Source organism: Nicrophorus vespilloides, unplaced genomic scaffold (genome assembly GCF_001412225.1).
Source record: "Nicrophorus vespilloides isolate i.1.1-1 unplaced genomic scaffold, Nicve_v1.0, whole genome shotgun sequence".
Lineage (NCBI taxonomy): Eukaryota > Metazoa > Arthropoda > Insecta > Coleoptera > Silphidae > Nicrophorus > Nicrophorus vespilloides.
The window spans coordinates 3,072-21,990 of NW_017096682.1; the positions used below are offsets into that span (position 1 = coordinate 3,072).

An 18,919-nucleotide genomic window follows, 5' to 3' on the forward strand; every position below is an offset into this window, starting at 1 on the left:
TTCGGAATAAGGATAGACAGATCGAGGAGTCGACGGAGAAGAACGATGAAGAGTTGCGATTCTACAAGCAGAAAGTCAAGCATCTGCAGTACGAGCATCAGAACAACTTGACGGAATGCAAGGCCGAGGCGATGGTCTCCATCAAATTGGCGAGAGACGATCACGCCGAGCAGGAGCGAGAGTTGCTCAGGGATAAGAGGGAGTTGAAGGCCAAAGGGAGGGAACAGGAGATGGCCAATCAGGACCACATCAAGAGTCTTAAAATGGTAAAATTTATAACGAAAAACGTTAAATAAAATATATTCATTAATTAATTGCATATATTTTTGTAGCATTTCAGTGAAGAGTTGTACAAAGCTAGAGAAGAGTTCGAGACGCAAACTAAGGAAATCGAGTTGAAATACGAGAAGAAATTTGGTCAGCTCAGAGATGAATTGGGAATACAACACAAGTGAGATTTTTTTTTCTTTTAAATTATTTATCAAAATTGTATAGAAAGTTTTCTATAATTGAGAGTTTATGATTAAACACTGTTAAAACTGTGAATATTTTTGTTGTTGAGGATGGAAATGACGGAGGTCGAGGAGCGTAAGAATACGCAAATCTCTGATCTGATTCGGAACCACGAGAAGGCTTTCAACGAGATGAAGAACTACTACAACGACATCACGCTGAACAACTTAGCTCTGATTAGTAGCTTGAAGGTAATTGGTTAATTAAACAATGGCTTAATTAGCATCGATTAATATGTGTGTTTTGTTGTAATTCATTTTCATTTTTCAATTGTAAGGATCAAATGGAAGTTCTGAAAAAACAGAACGAAAGGATGGGAAAACAAGTCGCGGATTTGACGGCCGATAACCGGAGGATGGCGGAGCCCTTGAAGCAGGCTTTGGTGGATGTGACGGAGTACAAGAGGCAATTGCAGAACTACGAAAAGGATAAATTGTCTTTAGCTGTAATTGCGTTATTGGTTTGGGGTGGATGGGGGAATTTATAGGTGATTTATTTTGCAGCACACCAAGAGCAAATTGCAGGCCACGAAGAAGGAATTGGACGATCTCAGATGGGTGAGCGAAGCCATGGAGCTGCGTTTCGAAAAAGTGCGTGAAAGACTTCAATCTTTATTAATTTATTTAAGCAGGGTTGTTGTAATTTGTTGGTAGCTTCAAGCGGAGAAGGATGAACTCGAGGATAAGTTCATGAAAGCCGTGCTGGACGTACAGAGGAAGACCGCCACCAAGAACGGACTTCTTGTGCAACGCATCGGGGTGTTGGTGGGAAACGCGGAGCGGAGGGAATGCATCATCGCTGAATTAGGAGATCATGAACACAGGACGATGATTAAAGCAAGAGTGGATGTGCGTATCCAAAAGCAGTGAAAGAGAAATTATATTAATCATTTCTTCTTCAACCAGAAAATGCTTGATAAGAAGAACAAGAAAATCAGCGATTTGCAGTACGAATTCGCCAAAATCGCCAAAGCTTACGACGATCTGATCCTGTCGTACGAGGCCAAGCTGAAGCAGTACGGAATTCCCGTGACTGAATTGGGCTTCACCCCGATGACCATCATCCCATCCGGTCAAGGGGCTCCGGCCAAAGGACCAGCAGGAATCATCACCAAGAATAAGTAGAAGGTTGCGTAACTGTCGCACTGTTGAATAACAGCAACAACAACGGAGGACACAAGATGAGGAGAAAAAAAAACTCATCGGCGAGAATAATGTCGATTACGTAACGCTCAATAAATAATGTTCTTCTTTGGAGCGACAAAGGCCGTGTTTTCGATTACATTCTTTTTTATTTTATACATTTTGTTTAAGTTTGTTGTTCCGCACAAATCTATTATACAGGTGGCCAAAAACGATGTGCAGTTAATCATTGCTCCTCCAACCACGAATCGAGTGGGCGCGACAAGACAAACAGATGACTATTGTATTAAGCGTAAATTTGTCACTGTACCATTTAGTTTAGCCAACTATAAAATTTCCATATTTCTATATAGAAATTAATCTACATTAATTTTACATTACAATACATTTTACATACTTACACTAGAAAGTTTAATTTGAAACGTTTCATTGGATTCTTTAGTATATTACAACAGTACTATTTCCATTATTATGATATAATAAATGGCATAAACAATAATTTTAAATTATGTAAAACGGGTTTATTTTTCGGAATGACTCAAATCTCACGCAAATTGCAGCGAAGTTATTATTGGAATTCTATTTAAATTGGAAACCGGTAGATTGAAGACAAAAAAATACAGTACATGTTTCAAATAAATCGAGAAATTAATTCCTAGTTGTTTTAATTATAAACTGGGCGGAAAAACCTTAACAATGATTAATGTATTTCTTTTATATTTTACTTAATTATAAATTGGCAATTAACTAACAGTTACATAATAAATATTTAACGAAGAGATTAATAATACAGAAAGTTAATTATTTTGTATTTCACTTAATTTATTTCATAAATTATTGCTGTAATAATTTCTTTAAGTATACAAAATACATAGAGATTTAATTAATGTGTGCATTAATTTTGAACTAGGTTTGTACATTTTATGATATTGACAAACAGAGGCACGAGTATCTTTATTTTGTTATCTGTAGCCTCACCTTAATGTATTCATTATCTACATTTAGTATTTATAAAATCAATTAAAACTACTGCAATTTCAAATAGTTCTTGCTTGTAAAAAAAAACTTACATTTACTGATTAAATATCTTTGATTTTGATTATACACAAATTCTATAAGTTTTCAGAAATGAAATCTAAACATTGTGAGTATTTTAATCTTTGCTTTACATTTTTAGCTCTAATTTACTAAATGTCTGTAAGCTATTGATACTATTATAAAAGCATTATCGAAAGAGTGAATCAGGGATGTCGTGCAATAAAGTCTATCTAGTAGCTTTGCGATTACGTGAACAGGCAGATATCGGTCGTAAAGGGATTAAAGAGACGTAGCCTTCTAGATTAAATATAAACGATCTTTTGATTCCTCCGTGGGTTGTGACAGCTACTTTGCACGAACATAAATTATAGATGTCTTAGGCTTTGTACAAATTTGTATAGATTATGAAGGGTCTACAGGTATTTAGTGGCCGGAACTGATGTCAGGTAGATTGTCAGACTTCCGGTACAGGTTGTATCATCTAATCTGTACAGAAGTTATCGTTTTTTGCTGATTTGCCGAGACCGCTTTGGTATTCCGATCAAAAATCGTCGTCGCGACACACAACTACTAATGATTTCTGCGTATGCAGAATGTAAATGAGAAAATCAAAGCCACACGAAGGTTCTCGGGCACATATTAGGCCTTCATTACGTAATTCCAGCAATTTATTATTAGGTCGAGCAGCAGCGATATCGCATTATGGAATCAATTGGATAATAATACCATTTGTTCTTCGTCAAAGCGAAGATTAGATTCTGCAACGATCCAGGAATTTTCGACCCACCCGAACCAGGACTTCCTGTATTACTGCTGCTGCTGCTGTCACCTCCTCCTCCTCCTCCTTCAACTCCTCCAGATTACTCGTGCATTTAGATATGATATCATTGTTGTTAATGGATCCGAAAAGGGGATCGATGTTGTCGATGATGAGGATTCGCATCCATCCCTCCCCACCCAGCGCCGCCGATCGCGCTCTTTTTCTGTTCCCACCAGAACTCTTTACCATCATCAGGTGAAGCGCACAACGCACCACAGTCTTCATCCAGTTTTCAAGTGAAAAACATCCGAAATCCCTTGGCAAACCACCAAGTCTTAACAACAGAACGCAAAAACACAGGTAAACATCGTATAAACTATATTACAAAATCGACGTTCCATCATTCGCACTTGTAATCTGTTAATCGCGCAAAACAGGATTAAGTTTTATTGGTACGATTTTTCACTTCATTTTCCCCGACTCTGTTTGCAATTCCAATTACGATCATTTAGCGTCACTCTATTTGCTATTCCCATTTTTTTTAATTGTACGTAATTGTTTGCCATCGTTCTGCAATCAAAAGGTAAACAAAACAAGAGAACCCGTGTCTCCGTGGAAGCACTCACCGTGTTTCGTCGTACCCCCTTTTTTTCTATATATATATTTTTTTTTTTTATCTATCCATATCGAAAACCATATGGTTCTTGCAGCCAGTTATTATTACCAATAATACTGCCATGATTGATTTATCATTGATTGTGATTACAACTGATAACGCGCGAAAGATCAACACGTAACCCAGTTATTTTCCCTGTTTACATCTAAAATTATTAATTATTTTTTTTTAACGAAAATAAAAAATCATTTACATTTGCCACGCTCGGTCAGCCAAGAGGAACGCATTTCCTCCTCCAAGATTATTACAATTATTTCTCTTAACCACATATTTTTTTTTTCCAAGACCATCAATTAAATGTAGCGACTTTAGATGAGGAAACAAAGAAAACGCTCACGAAGTTCAATGCTAAATCAATTTGTTTCATAATAACATATTAATAATAATAACGAATGCAATTCAATTTGCAGACCTTTCGTATTGCATTTGCATTTGCGGTTTTCCAAAGAAAAATCAAAATTGCGTTTTATCATTTGTTCATACATAAATACATTCATAATTTACTTACATTCTCTTATTAATAGATAATTAAATAATTTATTGATTCTCATTTTAATATTGTAAATAAATACATTAAATATTTCAAAACTTTGTCGATTCATTAAATATCAATTACAAGTTTACATTGTTAAAACAATATTCAAATTGCAAGTGTGAATAACATATTCATTAAAATATTCCACCGTAACTTTTCCTCTTTTCATTATTAAAAAACGATTAAGTTAAGTAATAGAATTTTTTTACTGAAAACATTAAGAATAAGTAATATTAATCCTACGACGAAATGTTATAATTGTTTTGTTGCCTATTAGAAACGATTCCCTTGATGCATGTTCTCTATAGAGTCTAAAATTTGAATAACGTGCAGGACAATAAGACAAATCGTCCAGCAAACATGCATGTTTCGACCTCTAAAAACTCGTTTAGAATCAATTCGTTTTCGACTCAAAATCCATTATTGTTTTATAACATAACACATATTTCGTAACAATTTGATATTATGTATAAAAATAGATTTTACAACAATTCGAAAAATTAATTTAAATTTTTCTATTTAAAAATAATCTTTGTAACAAAATCTATTGAAAATATTAATTTGAATTTGTTTTATTAAATTATTGCAATGGTTTTAGGAAGTAGCGGTAATCTTAAGACTGTTGCGTCAGAACCGCAGATAGTGGTTTACAAACAACAATAAATGCATCGTTAACATTAACAGAATTGCAGACAACAAAAATAAAAAAAGATGTGCAATTTTTCACTAGGATCGTTTGAAAAAAAAACCAGATTTTTGCTTTGCTTAGCCTCGCTACAAATTATATCATCATCGTCTGTATCTGATTTGTTTTTCGTATGTAGGTTTAAAACAGACCGAAATACAAATAAATAAAAAAAGTAATGAAAAGAAAAGGAAACAAGGTAAGGTTGAATTAAACATATGGCAATAACATATTTGTAATTCAATTAGCTTCGCAAAACGCAAATGGAATTGAGAAGAAAACTTTTGCAACATGCCGAATGCCGATCTGCAAACTTAGTCTTCGCGATTTAATTAAAACAAATTTAATTGACCATCTTAATTACTCAATCACAGCATCAACCAAAAAGAAAAACGTTCATTTATGGATAATTCAATGTTTATTAATATACGTTTTTCACTGCAGTGATTATGATGCGTGGAAAAGTGAAAATGAAACTGTTATTATGTTTGCTTGATAAGTATCACTCGTGTGACATCACCGCAACTGCAGTGAAGGAAATAATAATATTATTAATAATAATAGGTGGGCTAATATTTATATGCATTTCTATTGTCTGCGGAAACATGCGAGAGTTATTATTTTCTCCTCGATAAACAGCTTCAAACTGCGTGACAAAATAATACTAGGTTTTTCATATTTAGAAATAATTTTCCGTACTCGCATTGTTCTAAATGCGAACTCTAAACTTGAAAATTTGGCTCAAAATTCACTTGTCTTTGCATTGCCACGCATTCCTTGACAACGAAGCATGCTAATTATAACTATGAATACTCCATTTAAAGCTAAATTGAGTCTTTATGCAAAATTGTAGTTATTACCGTTTTCCTGTAATAAACTATCAAAATTTTAATGTTTTTTTTTGTTAAGGCTGAAAAATGTATTACACTTATAATTCGCTCGTCGCTTGTATTTGGTATTTCGTACAAAGTTGGCTGTGGTCAGGCGATTTTTCTCCTAAACAACAGTTACGACCCTTGCTGCACCCCTTTCGCACCATAATTTTCCGGTCACGCCACGGAAATAGATGGTCGTATAGTATTTGTTCCGGTAATGAATGAATCAATTAATTAATTAATTAATTAATCTAATTTTTCTTTATATATTTCATTTGAACAACCCTAAAACTGCAAGGACTTTTTTTTTCTGTAACGTGTATGCACTCATTTAATTATCTGTGTCAGCCGTAATATGTTTGCGTCAAACTTTTGTTTTTATCTAAGGAATCCGTTGTTGTTATCAAAGTGCAAATGGTGATACGAAGTACATCCATTTTCCGCACAAAATATTTTCAGTTTCTTTAAACTTTATAAAATTTGTTAATTGAAAAGTGCTAAAATTCTAATGTTTTCTTTAAATAAATTAAAGATTTGCTACATTTATGATATTTCCATGACAATTAATGAAATAGTAGACTTAAATGTTTTGTTTCCATGGTAATTTGTAAATAAAAACATTAATTAGAATTGATTAATTGTAATTAATAGATTGCGAATGTAATACGTAAAGATGTTAAAAGTTGTTAATTCAAAGATTGTATAGTTTGTGATGAAAGTTTTCAAGAGAGACGACCAAAAAAGGAAAAGATTTTGTCGTCGCGCTTCACTTATTCTTCACAGTTCATTTGTTTCCACGGTAGTGGAAAATAACAGGTGACTAGATGTATTAGTCAGTAAAGTATCCAGAAATGATTAGCAAAAAAACGCGAAGGTGATCGCAATTATATTGCGACGCGGAATAATTGCAAACGAGGGAAATGCGATGATGATAGTAATTAGTTTTTCTTATTTTTTTTTGGTAAATCTCAAAATGTTCATTTCTTGCAGATCATGGGTAAATTACGGGAGACGTTGGGCTTGAGCGAACTGACGGAGAGGCACGGAAACATCGTCTGGAAATCTCTGCTCTCCGAATTCCTGGGAAATTGCATCTTGAACTTCTTCGGATGCGCCGCCATAGTGAAACTCGGCGATTATCCGCATAAGAACGAGCTGATTTCCTTGGCTTTTGGATTCACAGTCTTCATAATAGTCCACGTACGTTGAACAAGCTGCAAACAGGATTAACTTTGTAAAATTATTATTATTGTTGTTGTTGTTGTTTGCAGACTTTGGGACACGTGAGCGGCGCGCACGTGAATCCCGCGGTGACCGCAGGTATGCTGGTGACAGGCAACATCCCCGTCATCAGGGGAATCCTGTACGTAATCGCTCAATGTCTCGGCTCCATCACCGGTTCCGCACTCCTAAGGGCCATAACACCCGACAGTATAAGTTCTTTGCAATTCGGGCACTCGCATCTCAACCCAGCCCTGAAGAACGCCTTCCAAGGTATGGGCATCGAGCTCTTCCTCGGCTTCCTCCTCGTCCTCACAGTCTTCGGAGTCTGCGACGTCAACAGACCGGAGAGTAAACCGACCGGTGCTTTAGCAATCGGTATCGCCGTCGTCGTCGGTCATTTCGCATTCATGGATTACACAGGATCGAGCATGAATCCCGCAAGAACCTTCGGCTCAGCGGTCATCTCCGGAGTATGGGATAATCACTGGGTACTTAGAAAAAATACAAAGATTAATATAATTAATCTTGATTGATGTTTGCTTTACTAGATTTACTGGGTCGGACCTTGCATCGGGGGCATCTTGGCAGGTCTCCTTTACAAGCACGCCTTCGCCGCTCCTGCCACCGGAATCATGAAAGTCACGGAAAGATACATAGCCGTTGCGGCCGATGAAAAAGAGGTAAGCAAATCTGTAAAACTTAACTTTCGAAAACTTAAACTTTCGCACTATTCAATTAAAAGCCAACTAAAATTTGGAATATTCCATTGGAGGATTCCGTAAGTATTATTATTACGCTGCTCAAAGAATCGTAAAATTGTAATGTAATCATAAAATAATTGTTGTTTCTTTCTCTTTCTTTTCCAGTTGAAACGATTAGACGGAAAATCCAGAGAAGATGCTTGAATCAACATCTCATTAAGCACAACATTTCTTTTATATATATATATGTTTTTTTTTAATTCTTAAATTCTACTTTTTAAATCGCAATACTGCCATCACCTCGATCAAGTTTACTACTTCCACTTAAGAACAGCCCTCAGTTTAGCATCAAGTTTTAGCCTGGCTTTTACCACCAAATTGCATCGAACTCTTGTCTTGTTTTATTTGTTGTTTTTTTTTTTGTGTGTAATGTACATATTTAAGGATCATGGCGATTATACGTTAAGATTTTTTTTATTTATTTTAAATCTATGTATCTCGTACAAACGTTATTCGCATGTTTCAATAACGTTCTTGTACGAATGACCAAGCAAATAATAAAAACATATTTTTTTTTAATATAAAAATTTGCTCTCATTTCGTAGTATTAAGAGTTCTTGAAAATATTATAATATTTAATAAATCACTTTCTAATTGTTTGTGTTACTTATAAAACATATATACAATACTGATACTGAAAACCCTTGCAAGTTGAGGTATTAAAATATAAATGATTGTGTGTATTTCGCAGAAAGTGTTGCAAAGATGACGCGAATCGTTTGTCTGTTAAGTGTGTTCATGATCGCAATTTCTGCGGTTTCGGCCACGAAAATTAGTGCACGAATTGAATAACAAAAACTATTACCTAGAATCGTTATTGAAGGTAACACACAATTCGTTAATCTCTAAAATTCTTGAATAACACTTTTCATTAATGCCAATTTCTTTAACGCCAGAAGAACGGAATGCTACTGGTTACGATCGATTCCATCGAAGAGTACAACTATCTCTACAAGCTCGTCACCGACAAACGTTAGTTTCAAATTGTTTTTGCATGATGAATCGATTGAACATTTTGTCCCATTTTCTAGGATCTGGATTTCGGGTACTGACATTGCCAAAGAAGGAAAATTCTATTATTTTCTGGCTCTCTAACGGATTTCCTGTATCGATTAGTAAATGGTTGTCCGGACAACCGGATAATTACAAAGAAAACGAACATGGATCTGTCGGATTAAAAGACAGCTATTGCCTTTACGAACAATCTTTCATCTGCCAAAGCTATAAATTGAGAACATGATAACATATTAAAGTTTATATATAGTAAATGTAATTTGTATTAATAATAAAAACAATTTTCTAAACAATACTTTTGTAATAATGGACTTTTCATTTAACAAGTTTGAAATACTTTCATTCCTTAGAAATTAATTATATAAACTTTAATAAGTACATTATTTTCAGCTCAGAATATATCAATAGTAAAGCATTATATCATAATAAGAAAGTGTTAATAAATATGTTTTGAATAATAATAATAGACTAGAAAGTATCACAGCCGTAACTACGGTTGCCTTTATGATGTAAGCACCGCCTGGTGGTAAAATTCAAATAATAACAGTCGTTCTGAAAGAGCGGTTACAAAATGGAAGGTGTAGAGAAAATTGGTAAGTTTGTGCCTGAATTAAATGAAAAATTTACAGAATACAGCGCTAATTTCAGACGCAGGATGCGTTTATCCAAAAGAGTACATGAAGAAGGTGGAAACTGAGATAAATCTGTTTCGCGAGTTCAACAATCAACTCCGTACTTTGAAGAAACAGTTGAAACAGTAAGATTAATGGGAAAAAATTGAATACATTAATGAATATAACGTGTTGGATGTGTAGACAAACACTGAAGGTTGATGAGAGGGAGGCTGATATGGAGCTGTTAAGTTCTGAGCAAAGGGAGTTCCTGCAGCAGAGACCAGATCGAGATGTGTTCATCAATGTGACAAAGAAGTTTATTAGAACGTGTGAATGTTTGGCAAAATTAATGGAGATCAGTGATAAGAAGTTCAAAGTGATAGAGAAACAAATGCAAGACTATTGATTATGTTATATTTATAAATTATTAAAATTAAAGCTTTTTTCTTATACAAAACCCTTCTTCTCCTTTTTCTTCTCTAATGTAGCTATAAACTCTTTTCTGCTGGTGCTGGACCGAATGTCAAGAATGATATTCATCTTCTGCACTATTTCCTCAGCAGTGGCATTGTCTGCTTCAAAGTCATAGTGCTTCATGCTAACATTACTTGGTAGACTGTTACTGCCAACAATCTCTTTGTTGCCTGGAACTGAGACATAATCTATTCGGAAGGTGGTCTTGCTGGACTTTGTATCTGTGATTATGCAGGATCCAATGCAATCCATGTGGTGGCTAACTGGTTTTTGCCTAGATAAAACAAATTTTGCATTTTTCTGATGGACAGGATCTATCTCCAATTTCTCCCCACTTATGCCCAAATGTATCTCCACCTTAGACCTCATTTTAGTTATGATGAATGCTCTATAAGATTGGTAAAGGGGAGCAATCATGGCAATCTCATGACCCTTCATCAGTTCCATATCAACTATCAATTGTTTGCTTTCATCAAGAGCTGCAGCTAAAATTAAAATCTTAAATGGATATCTAGTGAGCGTGTCAAAGATATTTACAGGCTTGTTCGGAGGAGCTTAAGGTCTCCTCGAGATTCCGCATGACGAGTTGCTCGGAATTCTCGAATGTCACTATTTTGTTGTTCTTGTGCTCGACGAGGCCTAAACATGTAAAACCGAACTTCGCTACGCACTCTTTGGCATCCAAACATGGAAAATCCCTGTCCACCTCGCCATCTTCTTCCGTGATGTACAGCCCATAACTTGAGACGGGCTGCAACGGGAAATCACCGTAAACTATGCTGGAACTACATGACATCATTTAACAGCTGAAATTATATTTCCCAAATCGTACCTGCACTTGTAACAAATCAGACCAATGAGCTCTTGTATTTTGGCTGTGGCCACACAAACGACAAGCATTGGATAGTTCTTTTGGTTTTCAGGAAGCATAGTCAGAAATATTTTGTACTTTCTGACAGGTACTCCAACTTGGGCACTTCCATCAAACTTTGAGTACTCCATAAAAGGGTTCTTTGGCATTCTAATGCAGTTCTGTATTTGTTCAGAGAGCAAGGACTTGAATGCTGGTTGTTCCTTTGGTATTTCCTGCTTGGCAAACATTTTCATCCTATCCTCATCACTCATCTTCTCAGCATTTGATTCCCACTTGATATTTTTGCTTCTTCCTGCTCTCTTACGCTTTTGATCCATCTTCTCCATCCAAGAGGACATGTTGGAGCCAAACTTCCTTACATTAAAATCTGAATCCAATTGTATATCATAAGATTCATGCTCAATCTCATCATCTTCCTCTTGGCTATCATCAGTATCCGGGTATTTATCCAAAGCATCCACAAGGGAATCTGGCAAATTCTCTCCAACCATCACCAGCTCACACATTCCTAAAGAAACGTTACGATTAAGTAATTTGACAAATGTAATAAATAAACAATAATATTTTGATACCTGTGTCATCTGTTGATATGAAGGAATTCCTGATGTGAGATAAAAGCCAGTACTTGTTATCGTACAGAGCCATCGTCGTTAACAGCGTTTCCTGTTCTTCAATGAACTCTATTTTTATCGAAATCTATTAATTATTGCTCGTCCACAGCCACTTTTGAACTTTTAATCAACTTCATAAACAACACAATAGACCACAACTAGTAGAAGACATGCTTTCAAGGTTCATCCATTTTTGACACATCCTCGATAACAGCAGAACCAAAACTGTTTCCCATACTAAGGTTTTCTTAACTAGTTACGATCAATACAAATCAATAAATTCCATTAAATAGTAATAAATTCAGTAGTATTTATCATTTTTATAAAGTGTTTAATTCAGTGGCAATTTTCTTCACTTCTTTGTTTTTTCATTAGTTTGAGAACAGCTGGTGCAGATCACAAATCCACTGGGCGACTGTAAATAAACAGAGCTGATAGTGGGCCTTTGAAATCATCGTAAAATTTGTCATAACTTTGAAATGTCTTTTCCTTGATTACTGTGAGCAAATGGAACTGTGATAAGAACAATAATGGATCGTGAGTATTTGCCTATATGCGTTTGTCTTTTGCACTCTATAATTATTCTACTTGTAGATATGATGATGTCATTCGGCTGGGACACAAAACTCAACAATTTCCTGTTCTATGGTTGGAACATCACCACTGCCTGGGTGCTGCTAGCAGCATGCACGTTTGTTGGAGCCCTGGCATTTGCATTCGAATGGATACGACTGATACAGGCCAGACACAGGCAGAAGGAGCTAGTAATGAGGTCTAAACAATTGAAAACCATATGTCCCATGATGGAGCAGAGCAGCCTTCTGCCCAAGAGACTTGACAGACCACTGGATTTATCACTTAAACATAGGTACATGCACCAAATGCAAACATGCAAACTAAATTGATCTGGAACCATTTCAGAATGACCTTATACACTTGTGACAAAGCGCTATGGTTAAGCCTTCATAATTTAGGCTATTTGATTATGCTGATTGTAATGCTCTACAATGGCTGGATGTTTGTATCTGTCCTCATCGGAGGCGGTTTAGGATACTTTATTTTTGGTCCTAATTTCATGAAGCTCAACATGGAGAACTGCGCCATCATTCGAGACACCTACTGCATGGCAAATTGCTCAACACCAGGTAACAAAAGAAAAGAAAACTGAGAACCCAGATTCCCATCCCAATTCCTTGCTAATTTCCAGACAGCCAAGCCCTTTACATTGCTCTGAAGCGGGCCAGAGCTAAGGCGCAGACCTCAACGTGATTTATGTTTATTTAAGATACGCCTCGGGACGGGGAATCTACGCCAGCCATGGAGGCCTCTACTTCTGGAACTTCTTGCCATGTTCACACTGTTTCAGAAGTACAAGTTCATAATAACGAATTGAGCGATGAGACTATTGATCAACCAGACTAATTATCCCTTATCAGCAGCTAGCTTTAACGAAATCTAATACTAATCAATAGAATATGTTGGAAAATCTAATTTTATTGTTAAATTTTTAAAGAGATATTAATGTACACATTGACTCTAAAGGGCTGTTATTCCAAGGAAACGAAAAATATGTGCCTTGTATATGTAAATACGTAGATAAGATATGTTTGTCATTGAATAAAATTAATTTAGACATGTTATTTATGTATTATCGATACTCGATGAGTTGCAAGTAAAATGTGATAAGAATTTGCGATTATTGAAGTTACGTTTTTAGGCAACTTATTATACATTGTAACATTTCCTATTACAATTAAATTACTTTGAACATATGGACAACATCAATAACTTATCCACATAATTTTTATATAACGATTCTTTAAAGTCTATATTATTTTGTGCGCATTTTAATAACTCGACTTGAATTTTGGTTCTATTCCATCTACTTATTGTTGTTATTTTACATTAATTTTATAAGAGTCATTAATAAGCAATTTTACAATTAATTAATATGCAAACAATACAATTAAAATACAATTAGCACTAATATACCGCATCGACATTTGTTGCAGTCTTCGTGAAATTAAACGTGCAATTGTATCTGAGACACAAGAAAGTAAACAAATCTATACTTGTCGATAATTCGCTGTCAACGTTATTGAATAATTCATGTGAGTATTTGAATTGAATATAGGTGAACACAAGTAATTAACTTCTAAACTATATATAGCCTTGTTTCAGTTTTCCAGTATAATTCAGGTTAGTTTTGAAGAAAACAGATATGGAAAATTCAAGTTATTTGCATGGGGCCATGTCCAATGAGACCCTGAGAGCATGGCAGTCCATAAACTGTGATATCTCACCCAAGAACTTGATGTACCCCATATTTTTGGTGTAAGTAAGCTCATCGATTACACTTTTATGTAATTCATTAATTGGTATGATTCTAGTGAAAATGATGATGATATGCAACCTATCAAAAGTATGCCCGGAGTGGCCAGGTATGGCATCAACAAACTGAAGCCACATTTGGAAGAGCTTGTCCAGAAGGGATTGTCATCAGTGATTTTATTTGGTGTTATTGAGAAACTCAACAAAGTAAGATGTTCATGTCAGTTTAAATGTTGTCTTCATTTGAATATTTGTAGGATGATGTTGGTGTTCATGCTGACAGCAAGGAGAATCCTGTCGTAAGGGCTCTGCCAAAACTGCTTACTTGGTTTCCCAACCTGACAATTGCCTGTGATGTTTGCTTGTGTCCATACACTTCTCATGGTCACTGTGGCATCTTGCATGAGGATGGCAGAATCAATCACAAGGAGTCCATCAAGAGGATTGCTGAGATTGCAGTGGAATACGCGAAGCATGGGGCGCACATCGTGGCTCCTTCCGACATGATGGATGGAAGGATCAAAGCCATAAAGGATCTGCTCATTAAGCAGGACCTGGTGAATAAGGTAGCAGTCCTTTCGTACTCCGTAAAGCTGGCTTCCAGCTTCTACGGACCATTCAGAGATGCTGCGTTGTCGAAGCCGGCGTTTGGGGATCGACAATGCTATCAACTTCCTTCTGGATCGACGGGACTTGCTCTTAGAGCTGCGGTAGATTAATCGATAAACGTTGATTCCATGATCGTGCAATTTGTATTTTTTTTTAGGCGAGAGATGTGGCCGAAGGAGCTGATATGTTGATGGTCAAACCGGCGATGGCCTACTTGGATCTTGTCAGGAAAACTAAAGATGCTCATCCTCATCATCCCATGTTTGTCTACCAAGTTTCAGGAGAATATGCTATGATCTACCATGGGGCACGTGAAGGTGCTTTCGATTTGCAGAAGATTCTCAACGAAATTTTACTCTCCATGCGAAGAGCAGGTTAATTGTTTATATTTTACTAATTATTTAAAAAAAATCATGGAGAATTAATACTTTATGACTTTAAATTATATTTAATATTATTTTTGATTATATTAGTTAATAATTAAATAATTGTGTTTTTCAGGTGCTGATGTAATAATTACATATTTTGCGCCACAACTTCTTGGCTGGATGGAAACGAAGAGCAAATATTAGATTTACTTTTATTGTGAATCAAAAGCGAATTCGAAAGAATTTTCACGTTGTACTATCTTTAGGTCGTTACGCCCAAAATTCCAAATAATAGTGAGAGCAAATATTGACCTATTTCCGTATAGTTATAACAGTTATATTTACAGTTAGAGAGAGAAATAAATATGCATATAGAATATATAATAAGTTTGTTTCAATATTGCCCATTTTTTGCGACGTCTCATTAATTTCCCAATTGCATTTATCTAAATAATATTGTGTAGAAATAACAATTACACCTATTTTCCGTATTTCCGTAATTGTGCAATGAGAATGAATGGGTTTTGGATCGTGTAGTGATTCCATTTGTGATATTCTGTCTGGCTTTCGTGGCGGTGAGAGTGCGGCATTCTAGAAAATGTCCGGGAGACGTGTGCCAATCAGGAGTGGCCAACTAGCGCGTTTCGTTTGAATTTGCACCAATCAGAAGCCTACACGACGAATCCTATAGGTATATTCCAGTGATGGCAACATCAAGTCGGCATTTGTGGAGTGGTCTTAGTTCAGTGTAGAGGTGTTATCCAGGCATAGTCCGAGAGCTAACAAGAAGACAGAATATAATTTATAAAACGGTGAGTTTATTATAAAACTACTGTAAACACAATAAATCAATGATGTTTCGTTTATATTTGCTACAATCATTGTCAAAATGTTTATTCCTGTACGTAAACTTCAGCAGATCGAAAAAAGTAAAGTAAAATGGCCCCAAAAGGTGCTATAACTTGATTCAATTTTTAATAGGATTGATCGAAATGAATTGTGAATAATGATCCTGTTACAATTTAATTTTTTTAATCCATATTGGTTAGATTTCCTGCGTAAGAGTTTGCCTACAATAAGGTAACGTGGGCATAACGCGGCCCTCTTTGTATACGTGTCCGTCGTTGAGATAACAGTTACCATTTTTACACTTCCATAATTACATCTTGAATTAACGGTAATCTGGACTGAACGTTGAATCATCCTCTATTAATTACCGCAATTTTAGGTTAAATGTAGCAGTACACCCATTGAACATTAAATAAGAATTTAGAATTATTAAAAGGAACAGCTGGCTTTCATTGCTGACTGAAGCATGTGGCAATAAATTGTTGACTACTAATATTTCAAAAAAATGTTACTGGATACTTATTTTCTTTTATTGTTTGCAGAAACACAATGAGGTTGTCTTTGTTCTTGGGGGCTGTTTGCCTCTTGGCCACAGCTTTGGCTAAGGATGATAGCAAAAAGGATGAAGTTGGAACTGTGATTGGTATTGATTTGGGAACCACCTATTCATGGTAAGTTTCTTTTCATTTTCTGATTATTATTATTATTTTTGATACTTGTGGGCGTATATAATTTTTCATTTCCTATTTTTGTAATTATAGTGTGGGCGTATATAAGAATGGACGTGTGGAGATCATCGCCAACGATCAAGGAAACCGTATCACCCCATCTTACGTGGCTTTCACTGCCGAAGGAGAACGTCTTATCGGTGATGCCGCTAAGAATCAATTGACCACCAATCCCGAGAATACTGTATTCGATGCTAAACGTTTGATCGGTCGTGAATGGTCAGACAGCAACGTCCAACATGATCTCAAATTCTTCCCCTTCAAAGTCATCGAGAAGAACTCCAAACCGCATATCAGCGTGGCCACCGGACAGGGCGATAAGGTCTTTGCCCCCGAGGAAATCTCCGCTATGGTTTTGGGCAAGATGAAGGAAACCGCTGAAGCCTATTTGGGCAAGAAGGTCACTCACGCCGTCGTCACTGTACCCGCTTACTTCAACGATGCTCAACGTCAAGCCACCAAGGATGCTGGTGTCATCGCCGGTTTGAACGTGATGAGGATCATCAACGAACCCACCGCCGCTGCTATTGCTTACGGCTTGGACAAGAAGGACGGCGAAAAGAACGTTTTGGTATTCGATTTGGGCGGCGGTACCTTCGATGTGTCCCTCCTCACCATCGACAATGGAGTCTTCGAAGTAGTAGCCACCAACGGAGACACCCATTTGGGAGGTGAAGATTTCGATCAGCGCGTCATGGATCATTTCATCAAATTGTACAAGAAGAAGAAGGGCAAGGACATCCGCAAAGACAACCGTGCCGTCCAGAAGTTGAGGCGTGAGGTCGAGAAGGCCAAGCGTGCCCTTTCTGCTTCTCACCAGGTCAGGATCGAAATTGAATCCTTCTTTGATGGTGACGACTTCTCCGAAACTCTCACCCGTGCCAAGTTCGAGGAATTGAACATGGATCTCTTCCGTTCCACCATGAAGCCTGTCCAGAAGGTACTTGAAGATGCTGACATGAACAAGAAGGATGTCGATGAGATCGTCCTCGTCGGAGGATCCACCCGTATCCCGAAGGTCCAACAATTGGTCAAGGAATACTTCAATGGAAAGGAACCATCCAGGGGTATCAACCCTGATGAAGCCGTTGCCTACGGAGCCGCCGTCCAAGCTGGAGTGCTCTCCGGTGAACAAGACACTGACGCCATCGTTCTTCTCGACGTCAACCCATTGACCATGGGTATCGAAACTGTTGGAGGAGTCATGACCAAGCTGATCCCACGTAACACCGTCATCCCCACCAAGAAATCTCAAATCTTCTCCACCGCCTCCGACAACCAGCACACCGTCACCATCCAAGTGTACGAAGGTGAACGTCCGATGACCAAGGACAACCATCTTCTCGGCAAATTCGACTTGACCGGAATCCCACCAGCGCCAAGAGGCATCCCTCAAATTGAAGTCACCTTCGAGATCGACGCCAACGGTATTCTCCAAGTATCCGCTGAAGACAAGGTAGCCGGAATCCGCGAAAAGATCGTCATCACCAACGACCAAAACAGGTTGACCCCTGAAGACATCGAAAGGATGATCAAGGATGCCGAGAAGTTCGCCGACGATGACAAGAAGCTGAAGGAGCGCGTTGAGGCCAGGAACGAATTGGAAAGCTACGCCTACTCACTCAAAAACCAGCTCCAAGACAAGGAAAAGTTGGGATCAAAGTTGTCCGATGACGAGAAGACCAAAATGGAAGAAGCCATCGACGAGAAGATCAAGTGGCTAGAAGATAACCAAGATACCGAATCTGAGGAGTACAAGAAGCAAAAGAAGGAGTTGGAGGAAGTCGTCCAACCGATCATCGCTAAACTGTACCAGGGTCAAGGTCCACCACCGCCAACTCAGGAAAGCGACGATGATGACATCAAGGATGAGCTGTGAGAGGTGCAAGACTGAGAAGTAAACTAAATTAAAAAAAACCTCTAGCACAATCTTTGAAACAACAAAACAGTGAAGTTCAGTAATTAATTAATTATGTTTCATTTCAATTGCGTAAATGAATGGACGAACGTGTGATTATTTTTTTTTTTCAATCGTTACGAGTACTTTGATAAAGATTCTTTTTAACTTGAATCGTCCCTCTTAATTAAATTGCGTTACTCGTACCAGTTACGCCGTACTGATTTAGTTTATATAATGTGGGATCTACAATGATTTGATTTCAGTTTTATACTTGTGTAAAATTTAATATATATCTACTCTGGTGGTATTTATTTATACATATTTTTTTGTCTCTCATT

At 36.9% G+C, this 18,919-nt stretch overlaps 6 protein-coding genes across 7 annotated transcripts; 5 read left to right on the top strand and 1 right to left on the bottom strand.

Annotated features, from left to right (window-relative positions):
* Positions 1–2,229, top strand: LOC108557884 (growth arrest-specific protein 8-like; the record flags this gene model as incomplete). Its single annotated transcript, XM_017914589.1, is given in 7 exon segments — positions 1–266; positions 333–451; positions 563–704; positions 791–958; positions 1,017–1,103; positions 1,167–1,361; positions 1,419–2,229. Coding segments are annotated over 7 exon segments (1,196 nt in total), but the record flags the coding sequence as incomplete, so codon positions are not given.
* A 1,459-nt stretch (positions 2,230–3,688) lies between these two features.
* On the top strand, positions 3,689–8,620 carry LOC108557895 (aquaporin AQPAe.a). Its single transcript, XM_017914606.1, has 5 exons — positions 3,689–3,813; positions 7,215–7,424; positions 7,496–7,936; positions 7,997–8,128; positions 8,315–8,620. Exons 2-5 carry the CDS (start codon positions 7,218–7,220, stop codon positions 8,351–8,353), a joined length of 819 nt encoding a protein of 272 aa, XP_017770095.1. The 5' UTR covers positions 3,689–3,813; positions 7,215–7,217; the 3' UTR covers positions 8,354–8,620.
* A 1,149-nt stretch (positions 8,621–9,769) lies between these two features.
* LOC108557892 lies at positions 9,770–10,275 on the top strand. Its single transcript, XM_017914604.1, has 3 exons — positions 9,770–9,816; positions 9,872–9,980; positions 10,039–10,275. Exons 1-3 carry the CDS (start codon positions 9,795–9,797, stop codon positions 10,241–10,243), a joined length of 336 nt encoding a protein of 111 aa, XP_017770093.1. The 5' UTR covers positions 9,770–9,794; the 3' UTR covers positions 10,244–10,275.
* On the bottom strand, positions 10,265–12,093 carry LOC108557888 (stress-activated map kinase-interacting protein 1). 2 transcript variants are annotated; one of them, XM_017914597.1, is made up of 4 exons: positions 11,758–12,093; positions 11,144–11,693; positions 10,849–11,090; positions 10,265–10,796 (listed from the first exon to the last, which is right to left on the bottom strand). In XM_017914597.1, the coding sequence occupies exons 1-4, from the start codon at positions 11,828–11,830 to the stop codon at positions 10,285–10,287; spliced, it is 1,377 nt and encodes a 458-aa protein (XP_017770086.1). In that variant the 5' UTR covers positions 11,831–12,093; the 3' UTR covers positions 10,265–10,284. The 2 variants fall into 2 exon arrangements, with proteins under 2 accessions (XP_017770086.1, XP_017770084.1); XM_017914595.1 differs by having other exon boundaries at positions 10,849–11,096; positions 11,758–12,091.
* An 85-nt stretch (positions 12,094–12,178) lies between these two features.
* On the top strand, positions 12,179–13,436 carry LOC108557891 (high affinity copper uptake protein 1-like). The gene is made up of 4 exons (XM_017914603.1): positions 12,179–12,333; positions 12,391–12,664; positions 12,718–12,941; positions 13,082–13,436. The coding sequence occupies exons 1-4, from the start codon at positions 12,327–12,329 to the stop codon at positions 13,216–13,218; spliced, it is 642 nt and encodes a 213-aa protein (XP_017770092.1). The 5' UTR covers positions 12,179–12,326; the 3' UTR covers positions 13,219–13,436.
* A 355-nt stretch (positions 13,437–13,791) lies between these two features.
* On the top strand, positions 13,792–18,898 carry LOC108557894 (heat shock 70 kDa protein cognate 3). Its single transcript, XM_017914605.1, is given in 7 exon segments — positions 13,792–13,907; positions 13,967–14,130; positions 14,187–14,334; positions 14,385–14,837; positions 14,894–15,117; positions 16,508–16,624; positions 16,715–18,898. Coding segments are annotated over 6 exon segments (2,901 nt in total). The 5' UTR covers positions 13,792–13,907; positions 13,967–14,017; the 3' UTR covers positions 18,561–18,898.
* The last annotated feature ends 21 nt before the right edge of the window (positions 18,899–18,919 follow it).